General features: G+C 56.2%; 1 protein-coding gene across 5 annotated transcripts; it reads left to right on the plus strand.

Annotated features, from left to right (window-relative positions):
* Positions 1 to 10691, plus strand: GLI1 (GLI family zinc finger 1). Of its 5 annotated transcripts, none has more exons than XM_032493180.1 (13): positions 1 to 371; positions 585 to 728; positions 3485 to 3632; positions 3864 to 3956; positions 4228 to 4423; positions 4676 to 4820; positions 5170 to 5259; positions 5350 to 5487; positions 5811 to 5960; positions 6565 to 6729; positions 7231 to 7461; positions 8061 to 8328; positions 8746 to 10691. In XM_032493180.1, the coding sequence occupies exons 3-13, from the start codon at positions 3533 to 3535 to the stop codon at positions 10482 to 10484; spliced, it is 3315 nt and encodes a 1104-aa protein (XP_032349071.1). In that variant the 5' UTR covers positions 1 to 371; positions 585 to 728; positions 3485 to 3532; the 3' UTR covers positions 10485 to 10691. The 5 variants fall into 5 exon arrangements, with proteins under 5 accessions (XP_032349071.1, XP_032349072.1, XP_032349069.1 ...); XM_032493181.1 differs by having other exon boundaries at positions 3506 to 3632; XM_032493178.1 differs by lacking the exon at positions 585 to 728.
* The last annotated feature ends 148 nt before the right edge of the window (positions 10692 to 10839 follow it).

A 10839-nucleotide genomic window follows, 5' to 3' on the forward strand; every position in this document is an offset into this window, starting at 1 on the left:
GTCCTGGGGGTGCAATAAGCCCGGCACCCCCTCTCTCGCTTCCAGCTACCCCGCCTCATCCTCCAGAACAGCAAGAGGGAGGGAAATAGGAGGGAGGTGAGGGGCGAGCGGGAAGAGCGGCGGCGTGCCAGCGGCTTCAACGAGAAAGTTTTTGCAAAAGGGAAAAAAAAGTTTGCGCTTCTCGCGGGTGGTCCCGGCTCGCGGCCCGGCGGGCTGGGCCGGCGGGTGGGCTGGGGGCCAGGTTGGGGGGGTTGGGGGTGGCACTGAGGCTGCGCTGCCATAGCCCTGTCCGCCCCCCCTCCCCACCACACACCCCCCAGCCCAGACTCCTGCCCTGGACCGCGCATCCCGAGCCCTGCGCCCAGACGGAGGTGAGAAGGGGGGCAGGCGGGGGACCACCTGGGAGGGGTGGGGGAGGGGGCCTGAGGGGATGCTCTGCTTGCGAGGGACTCTGCCCAGCCAAGAGGGAGACCTAGGGCACAGAGGCAAAGTAGGGGTGGGAGAGCCCGGGGTAAGATAGTAGAAAGTTTCGAGAACTTTTTCAAATGTAGCTCCCTTTCTCTGTATCTTTTTTCTTCTTACAGTCTGTGTCTCTGTCTCAGGCAACCGTGGATGTCTTTGTCTCCGCCTCTCCCATATATTAGAAATATCTCACATTCATGAGGTTGGGATGAAGAGGCTGGAGGGACGGCTAGCTGGAGGTCTGCGTGATAGAGAGGGAACTCCAGGTGTGACTCTGAGCGCGGGGCAGGAAGACGTCAGTGTTTCTGAAAGGAGGGAACAGCTAAGGAGAGAGCCCTAGATGGGGTGGGAGTGGGTGTGTGTGAGGCGACAAAGCCACTGGGGGGCGGCTGGGCTTGAGCCCCTGACCTGTCTTGTGACAGATGTGCTTGTTGGTGCGTGTGTTTTGAGGGGAAGGAATTGTTTTCTGGACTAGCTGGGGGCTGGAGAAGCGACTCTCTGGTTTAGGCCCTAGAAAGACTCCCCAAGGAATTTGGACTCCTGGGTCCTAAGGGCTGTGGGCAGGGTGCTAAGGAGGAGCTGAGGAGACCTTGTCTTGACCTTCTGACCTCAGGACCACCGGGGCAGCCGGGGCCAGCCGCAGGGAGACCCCTACTGGGATGGGGCGGGACCACTGGCCACTGCCTGCCTGTGCATCTCGGTTGGCCCCCCTCCCAAACGGGAGCTGGGGACCGAGGCCCCTCCTCTGGCTCAGACCACCCTGCCTGCCCTTGCTCCCCGCTCCGAAGTCTCTTTCAGGCCCCGTGACCCCGAAACAATCCGCCCTGGGCAGCGGGCTTTGGGGATAGGATTAGGCAAAGGGGATCCCACAGGCACTGGGGTTTTAGGGGGCTGGAGAACTGGGGTCGTCATAGAATAGGTCTTTACGGTCCATTAGAGGGAGAAGGCAGGGCGATTTCTCGGGGGGCGTTGTAAAGGTCTGAATAAGGATTTTTCCTTGGGGGTCGGGGTCCAGAGCCCCCCCCCCCACATTATCTCCTAGGCAAGGCATCCCCTGCCAGACAGTACAGACCCCGCCCTTGACGTCACTAGGGGGTTCCCGGGGGTCTGGAGTGGTTAACCCTTGGGAAGCCAGCTGGGATACCCAGGAACCGCCCCCTCCCCAGACACACCTTATTTTCCCTAATCACTTTCTCCCCTTATAGTTTCTGGATTCTTTCTTTTCCACCTCACCGAGGGACTCCCACTTGTCCAACAGAGCCCCCACCCCGTCCCCCCGCGCCACTGCCAGCTCTGGATGCTCCGAGGGGAGGAGGCAAGAATGTGTCCCGCCTCTCAATCCGCATCGCTCCCCCCCCCCCCCCCCCGTGGCTCGCTCGACTGGGCTCCCGGAGCGGGCGGGGGAAGCGGAGCAGTCTGCAGCCAGAGCCTGCGGCGGCGACTTGGGTGGGCCGAGGAGGCACGGGGGCGGGGAAGGCGGGACCGGGAGAAGGGGGCGGGGCCGACTCCTGGGAGTTGGGGAGCGGGGGTGCGAGGGGGGGCACTCTGGAAAATTGGGAGACACAGAAGATGATTCAGGGCTCCAGCAAGGGAACCCTAGAACTCCCTGTCCCAACCTGCGCTCTCATCCACACCCCAGAAAAACTTAATTGAAGCTGGAAAAGTTGGCGAAATTTTCCTTTCACCAGTGTGAAGGGGAGACGTAGGTGGGCTTTGGCACGCGTGGGCGAGGAGGGACATCGCCCCATTTCCATCTCGGGCTCCCCTGTGGCTGGGCAGTGGGGCAGGAAGATGACTGAGCAGGCATGTTTGGGGGAGTCTCTAGTTTTGGGGGGTCGTTTACAAGCCCCCGCCTCCTTACTCTGGGTGAGTCATAGAGGAAGGAGGCGGGAGAAGTGTCCCCCATTCCAGCTGCCAGCCAGCTGTGCCCCCCAACATAGTGCCAAGGTCGAGCTGAGTGGTCTTGGTTGCGGGATCCGGATCTCCGCTGGGAAAGGAGGAGTTAGGAAGGGTACAGCCCAGGCTGCGGGGCTCAGGCTGTGTCATGGGGTCCGGGTTCCGCTCCCCATCTTACCCCGCCCTCACCCTAAATCCCAGCATCCCGGGATCACCCACCGCGCCGGCCGGCCCGCTCCCGGTCGTTCTCCACCCTACCCCGCCCCACCCCACCCTCAGTCCCGGGAAAGCGGAAAACCCGGGGCGGAGCAAAAAACTGGAGTTTGAGGAGAAAAGCGGACAGATACTCTATTCTTCCTCATTAGTCCTCTCTAATGGATGATGACTTTGGTTTGTTTTTTGTTTTTGTTTTTTAATTCTCCCAAAGTTTTCCCTCACAATCCCTTTTCTGTTCCTCAAAACGACCAAAAGAGTTAAGCAGGCGCCCAGATCCAGACCACCCCTGAATAACCCCAGCTTCCATCCTTTGTACCCAACAGACCCGGGAGGCTTCTCTCAGAAACCCTGTCCCCTTCAACACACAGTCTTCTGCGTTAGAGAGAAAACGGCAGATCATCCGTGTTCCCTCCTGGCCCTACCAGCCTCTCTGTCTGGGCCGTGGCGAGGGCTCCCTCTGCTGGAACCTGGGCGGCAAGCAACAAATGAAGGAAAGGGAAAGGGGCTCAGGCAGAGCAAGCCAGTCCAGTGCTTAAAGTCAGACACTCCTCTGCATGAATTTCCCCATCCCACCCCTCATAGCTGGCCCATCCATGGTCAGAGGAAGAAGAAATAGAGGGTCCAGGTATAAAATCCCTTGGAACCCACATAGCCACAGTTAAGTCCAGAACACTCCACACACACACAAACACACAGACCATCCAGGCAAAGCTTCTACCCAGTTCCCACAAAGATCCCTAAGACTGCCTCTATGGGACTTCTCTTCTTACTCTCTCTCTCCCTGGCTGAGTGACGCTCATTTCAAGTTCATTTCCCATGGCAGATGTCTTGGAGGTGCTTTGCCCAGGGTTCTGTGCCTGACTTAGTTATCTGACCTTCCGTATTTCCCTCCTGCCTTTATAACTTGCAGATCTCCCTACCCCTCCTACAGTATCCCCACACTCTCCTCTGAGACACCATGTTCAACTCGATGACCCCACCGCCAGTCAGTAGCTACGGCGAGCCCTGCTGTCTCCGGCCCCTCCCCACTCAGGGAGGCCCCAGCATGGGGACGGAAGGTCAGTGCTTATTATCAATCCCCCGACCTTGACAACTGGCAGATCTCTCACCCAGCCCCAGGGATCCCTCTGCCATCTCCTACCCCATGTCAGTTTCCCATATACAAAAAGAGTTGAGGCCCCATGTCATATGGGCTTGGAATATGGGATCAGGCCTTACCTGGGGTTTCAAGGTGGGGCCTTGTGTATCTTCCATTTCAATCTCCCATTCCAGCTGTCTCTCTTTTCTAGGACTGCCCGGTCTGCCTTTCTGCCACCAGGCCAACCTCATGTCCAGCCCCCACAGTTATGGGCCAGCCAGAGAGACCAACAGCTGCACCGAGGGTGAGGCCTCAGGCAACATCTCTTTCCTTTCTGCCCCTTTGGGACTTGTCCTGAGGGAGAAAGTTGGGGGCAGGGGATCTGCCTTGGAAGAGGAAATGCCTCGAGATAGGATCAACGAGTCAGAGCATAATCAGGAGGTCACAGAGGGGGTCAACTGGGCAGAGTCTAGTGTCTTTTTTTTTTTTTTTGCTGAGAGTCAGGACTCATTGGCTAGATGTGTGGGGAGATGTGCCCCTTCATCCATATCTGTCTCCCCTGTTTCCTGCCCCAGCCCCATTGTTTCCTCCTCCCCGGAGTGCAGTCAAATTGACCAAGAAGCGGGCACTCTCCATCTCACCTCTATCGGATGCCAGCCTGGACCTGCAGACAGTTATTCGCACCTCGCCCAGCTCCCTCGTGGCCTTCATCAATTCACGCTGTGCATCTCCGGGGGGCTCCTATGGTCACCTCTCCATCGGCACCATGAGGTGCAGACAGCCTTGAGCTAAGAGACTCCTAAAGACCCACCGAACCCCATTAAAAGCCTCAAGCCCTCCAAACCACCTGACCCTATTTGAATCCTTATCATTTTAAAGGCATAGAAATCCTCAGTACTTCCATCGGACTGCCTCAACCACCTCCCATACCATCTTCCAGAAACCCTCCAATAGCTCAAGAACTCCAGAGACTTTGTGAGATGACAGTCCTAAGTAACTTCCTCCCCTTCTCCTCCTCCTCAGCCCATCTCTGGGATTCCCACCCCAGATGAATCACCAAAAAGGGAATTCGCCTTCCTTCGGGGTCCAACCTTGTGGTCCCCATGACCCCACCCAGGGTGGGATGATGCCGCATCCTCAGTCCCGGGGACCCCTCCCAACTTGCCAGGTGAGAGTCCTCATATTGCCACTTGATTTCCCTCAGCTCAGGGTGGGTGTGTGGTGGACTTTTTAGGGGAAAGGTGATGGAAGAACAAGGGGTATAAAAGTTTTCAGTGCCAGAAAAATAAAGGGGTTTGGGTGCCAGGGTTCACTCCTTAGGGTTGAATCAGGCTTCCAAGTGAGATCCCACCCCTTGCCCATCCCATTCACCAGTGCAGTCTAAGGAGGAAGTTGCTTCCAAACCCAGAGGTTCCAGCTGCTTGGGTGGGGGCACTCAGGGCAGGAAGACCTGGCTGGGCTCCCTCTTCCTTCTGCCCACTTCTCCCTTCATCATCCTCATCTCTTCCCTTGGGTAGCTGAAGTCTGAGCTGGATGTGCTGGTTAGCAAGTGCCCAGAGGAACCCTTGGAAGGTGATATGTCCAGCCCCAACTCCACAGGCACACAGGTAAGAGGGGGCGGGGAACTTTACCTCTGGAAACTGAATGAAACAAAAGCTGTCACTCAGGTGACCTTAGGATTTTCTCTCCTGCCCTAGGATCCCCTGCTGGGGATGCTGGATGGGCGGGAGGACCTGGAGAGAGATGAGAAGCCTGAGCCTGATTCTGTGTATGAGACTGACTGCCGGTGGGATGGCTGCAGTCAGGAATTCGATTCCCAGGAGCAACTGGTGCACGTGAGCCCCAGGGGGTAACAGGAATGCTGGCCAGAGCCTGTAGGACACTCTGGGTGGGACATGGGGGAATCAGGGTAAAAGCAGGTCAGAGGATACTGAGGTCACAGGTTGAGTGCTTACCTGTGTAGGCAGAAACTCAGGAGCTGTAGCTTTGTTTTAGGAACTTGGAAGAACAGAGATGTGGGCTCTGAGGTTCTTCCTGCCCCTTCTCCCCCCATGAAGGGGAGCCATGGAAAGATGTGAGGTGGGAGGTCAAGAGAAGGCCTGTTCTGGATCTCAGGGGCATAAGGAACCTTGGAGAGCCTCTGCATCTTCTCCTTCAGCACATCAACAGCGAGCACATCCACGGAGAGCGGAAGGAGTTCGTGTGCCATTGGGGGGGCTGCTCCAGGGAGCTGAGGCCCTTCAAAGCCCAGTACATGTTGGTGGTGCACATGCGCAGACACACAGGGGAGAAGCCACACAAGTGCACGGTGAGGCACCCCCTCCTCAAGTTCAGGGTCCCTCCCTAAATTGGGGCTCCCCACCAAGGCAGGGCCCAATATGACTTTTGCCTTTATATGCCGCTTTCTCCATAAACATATTTAAGAATTGTATTTTATGAATCTGTTGGTATAAAGATAAACATTAATGTTATATATTAGAACACTTCCTTGGACCTAAAAGCTAATTTTTTTCCCCTTGCTTTTAAAAGAAATTAAAACATTTTTGTGGACATCTGACTTGCAGGCACTGTGCCTGAAACCCTGGAGAAACCCTGGACTGAGGACACAGAGCCTCCCAGGATGACCCCATCCTAAGACAGTCTGGGCTGCCTGTCCAGGGAGATGTGCTCTGGCTTGAGCAGGCAATGCTCACTGCATCATCTCCACATCCCAGCAGGCAGAGGACCTCCAGCTACTTCTGTTCCCCCAGCTCTTGCCTGCCCTTGTCCCTGAATTTTGGGAATTTCAAAGCTCCAAAGCTCTTCCATCTTGAGTTATATTCTCTGATACATGTCCCTTTTGAGATTCAGGGGTCCTCTAATCTCCACGTCCTTCTGTCTGAGAGCGATCCTTTGACCCCCATATCCCCTAGTTCGAGGGGTGCCGGAAGTCATACTCACGCCTAGAAAATCTGAAGACACACCTGCGGTCACACACGGGTGAGAAGCCATACATGTGTGAGCACGAGGGCTGCAGTAAAGCCTTCAGCAATGCCAGTGACCGAGCCAAACACCAGAACCGGACCCATTCCAATGAGGTGAATGCCCCACCCAAGAGACCTTCCCCACTTACAGAAGTCACCCACTGGGAAGATTCCCCCTAAGAAATCCCTTAGCCCAGCACCCACTCCACAGAGGTGAGTCCTCCCCACCCACATAGTTCACCTGGAGAAGGCCTTTCTGAAACCGCGACTGTCCACCTAGCACCCCTCCCCCTACCTCTAACCAGCCAAAGGGCTAAACTAGAATAGACTCACTCTATCTGGTGGAGACCCCTGGTCCCTTCAACCCTGAATTTATGAGGCCTCGCAGACCTGGGTTCAGCCCCTCGGCTTTCCCCAGCTGGGCTGTCAGTTTTCCTAATCTTCCCCTTGATCCTCTCATCTTTTGCTCCAAGGGCCCTACTCTACGTCCTTCCTTGGGTGCTATGCATTCCTCCCTGGCCCCCCTCGTCCTCGCTTGGGGCCACCCCTTTTCCCCACTTCTGCATTTTCCCACTTTGATCCTTTTGCCTGCTGTCTTCACTTTCCACTCAACAGAAGCCATATGTGTGTAAGCTCCCTGGCTGCACCAAACGCTACACAGATCCCAGTTCGCTCCGGAAACATGTCAAGACAGTGCATGGTCCTGATGCCCACGTGACCAAGCGGCACCGAGGGGATGGCCCTCTGCCCCGGGCACCGGCTCTTTCCACAGTGGAGCCCAAGAGGGAGCGGGATGGAGGTCCCATCAGGGAGGAGAGCAGACTGACCGTGCCAGAGGGTGCCATGGTGAGGCAACCCCCTGCCTCCATACCCCCACCCGCCCTGCCGACATCTTTCTAGTCCCCTCCCAACTCATCCATCCCTGCTATGTAAGGCTCTCTTCTGTGGCCAGTCCTCCAGTCTCTTATCTGAGTGTTATTCCTTGGGCTACCCTAAATCTAGGGCTTTTAGTGTAATTAAGTACTTAATTGGTTCGACAAACTCTTATATAGGACTGAGGATATTACTCTAAGCCTTTTACCTGGGGCTGTACACAGTCTAAATATATCTGGGGAGGAATTTGTTAGTGATGCTGTTTCCTGTATAATTTCACATACTCCTCATAATAACGTCATGAGACAGGAACTTACTCTCCCCATTTTCAAATGAGGAAACTCAGGCATAAAGAAATTGTCCAGAGGCATAGAATGAAGAGCACAAGTTTGATCCCAGGTAGTCTAGGCTCTTCTCATCAACAGCTCTCCTCCAGTTTGCCTGTCTCACCTGCTCAGCCCTCTCTACGCCCGTAAGCAGTCACTGGGTCACAGGCTTGAGCCACTTACCAAGTTCAGGGAGCTGTGGGGAAGGGGGATGGGTGCCACCCTCAGCCCTCATCTTCCCCACAGAAGCCACAGCCGAGCCCTGGGGCCCAGTCATCCTGCAGCAGTGACCACTCCCCAGCAGGCAGCGCAGCTAATACAGACAGCGGTGTGGAAATGACCGGAAATGCAGGGGGCAGCACTGAGGACCTGTCCAGCTTGGATGAGGGGCCTTGCATTGCTGGCACTGGTCTGTCTACTCTTCGCCGCCTTGAGAACCTCAGGCTGGACCAGCTACATCAACTCCGGCCGATAGGGCCCCGGGGCCTCAAACTGCCCAGCTTGCCCCACACTGGTGAGAGCTCAGTGTGGGCGTTGGTTGCTGGGCTGAAATCTGCACCCTCCCTGAAGCTAGAAGGAGGACTTCACCCTTCAGGGCTGCCATGTAGCACCTTTGTACAATTAGAAAAAGGTCCCTTTTCCTCAAGACACTTTCCTTCCATCTGTCAGAAAATTATTGTGATGTATAAAGTCTACGACGTGAATGCTGTCCTCCAGGATTGTGCAGTGTACAACCTGTAGGACTGTTCATAGCAGCCCTGAATCCTGATGGCCCAGAAGCAGAAAGGGAATGGGAGCAGGAGACAGAACTGAGTGCTTATAGTTAAGGAATCTTCCCTGGGATTCCAGGGCAAGGCTATCCCATGGGGGAAGCAGGGGGAGATGCAGAGGGCTCCCTGGCGACCCTGCCTTTTCTGCCTATCACTTGCAGGCACCCCTGTGTCCCGCCGTCTGGGCCCCCCAGTTTCTCTTGACCGCCGCAGCAGCAGCTCCAGCAGCGTCAGCTCAGCCTATACTGTCAGCCGCCGCTCCTCCCTGGCCTCCCCTTTCCCCCCTGGCTCCCCACCAGAGAATGGGGCATCCTCTCTACCTGGCCTCACGCCTGCCCAACACTACCTGCTCCGGGCAAGATATGCTTCAGCCAGGGCGGGTAGTACCCCACCCACTGCAGTACCTAGCCTGGATCGGATGGGAGGTCTTCCGGCACCTCCCTGGAGAAGCCGAGTCGAGTATCCAGGATACAACCCCAATGTAGGGGTCACCCGGAGAGCCAGTGACCCAGCCCGGGCTGCTGACCGCCCTGCCCCAGCCAGAGTCCAGAGGTTCAAGAGCTTGGGTTGTGTCCATACACCTCCCACAGTGGCAGGGGGAGGACGGAACTTCGATCACCAACTCTCAACATCTGTCTACTCACCACAGCCTCCCAGCATCACTGAAAATGTTGCCATGGATACCAGAGGGCTACGGGAGGAGCCAGAGGTTGGGACCTCCATGATGGGCAGTGGTCTGAATCCTTATATAGACTTCCCAACTGCTGATATTCTCGGATATGGGGGATGTGAGGCGGGGGCAGCTGAGACTTATGGGGCTAGAGGTCCAGGCTCCCTGCCTCTTGGGCCTGGTCCACCCACCAACTATGGCCCCAACCCCTGTTCCCAGCAGGTCTCCTATCCTGAACCCACCCCAGAAACATGGAGTGAGTTCCCTTCTCACTCTGGGCTGTACCCAGGCCCCAAGGCTCCAACTGGAGCCTACAGCCAGAGTCCTCGTCTTGAACATTATGGACAGGTGCAGGTGAAGCCAGAACAGGGGTGTCCAGTGGGTTCTGACTCCACAGGACTGACACCCTGCCTCAATGCCCACCCCAATGACGGGCCTCCATGCCCACAGCCTCTGTTCTACCCCCAGCCTCCCCCTCCCCAGTACCCCCAGTCAGACACCTATACCCAGCCACCCCCTGATTATCTGACTTCAGAACCCAGGCCTGGCTTGGATTTTGATTCCCCCACTCATTCTACAGGACAGCTCAAGGCTCAGCTTGTGTGTAATTATGTTCAGTCTCAACAGGAGCTGCTGTGGGAGGGTGGGGGCAGGGGAGATCCCCCAGTCCAAGAATCTCTCTACCAGAGTCCCAAGTTTCTAGGGGCTTCCCAGGTAAGCCCGAGCCCTGCCAAGGCCCCAGTGGCCACATATGGACCTGGCTTTGCACCTAACTTGCCCACTCACAAATCAGGCTCCTATCCTGCCCCTTCGCCATGTCATGAAAATTTTGCAGTAGGGGCAAACAAGGCTTCCATTAGGGCAGCAGCACCACCCCGACTTCTGCCCCCACTACCCACTTGCTATGGGCCCCTCAAGGCCGGAGGCACCAACCCCAGCTGTGGCCATCCTGAGGTGGGCAGGCTGGGAGGGGGCCCTGCCTTGTACCCTCCTCCTGAAGGGCAGGTGTGTAACCCTCTGGACACTCTTGATCTCGACAACACTCAGCTGGACTTTGTGGCTATTCTGGATGAGGCCCAGGGGCTGAGTCCTCCCCCTTCCCATGATCAGAGGGACAGCTCTGAACACACCCCACCTCCATCTGGGCCCCCCAACATGGCTGTGGGCAACATGAGTGTCTTACTGGGATCCCTGCCTGGAGAGACACAATTCCTCAACTCTAGTGCCTAGAGAGCGGGAATCACAGATACACATTTCCTAAGGGGTTTCCATCCTCACAAAGAAGTCAGGAGGAAGAGCCATAGCACCCCCTCCCCAGCCTCGGGATGCCCCAGGGATGGGAGGTACAGGCTGGGGCTGTACACAGTCTAAATGCATCTGGGGAGGAATTTGATAGTGATACTGTTTCCTGATAATAAAGGAACTGCATCCGAAAGAGCCCTGCTTTATACGTTATTATCTTGAAGGAGAGGTGATGACAGGGAACTAGAGAAGCAGGGGTTAATCCATCCACTTCTTTCTTTAGAAAAGCTTCCTCACCCTATCCCAACCCCTCAGCTCAGACTCACAAAGATGCAGACAGTCA

The sequence above is a fragment of the Camelus ferus genome, chromosome 12 (assembly GCF_009834535.1).
Source record: "Camelus ferus isolate YT-003-E chromosome 12, BCGSAC_Cfer_1.0, whole genome shotgun sequence".
NCBI lineage: Eukaryota > Metazoa > Chordata > Mammalia > Artiodactyla > Camelidae > Camelus > Camelus ferus.

What these genes read in the sequence shown, in the direction of transcription:
- GLI1 (XM_032493180.1), top strand. Translation starts at nt 3,533, where the DNA reads ATGTTCAACTCGATGACCCCACCGCCAGTCAGTAGCTACGGCGAGCCC. An exon ending in GACCAACAGCTGCACCGAGG is followed by an intron (nt 3,957 to 4,227) that starts GTGAGGCCTCAG and finishes TTCCTGCCCCAG; the next exon opens with CCCCATTGTTTCCTCCTCCC. An exon ending in AGAAGCCACACAAGTGCACG is followed by an intron (nt 5,961 to 6,564) that starts GTGAGGCACCCC and finishes CATATCCCCTAG; the next exon opens with TTCGAGGGGTGCCGGAAGTC.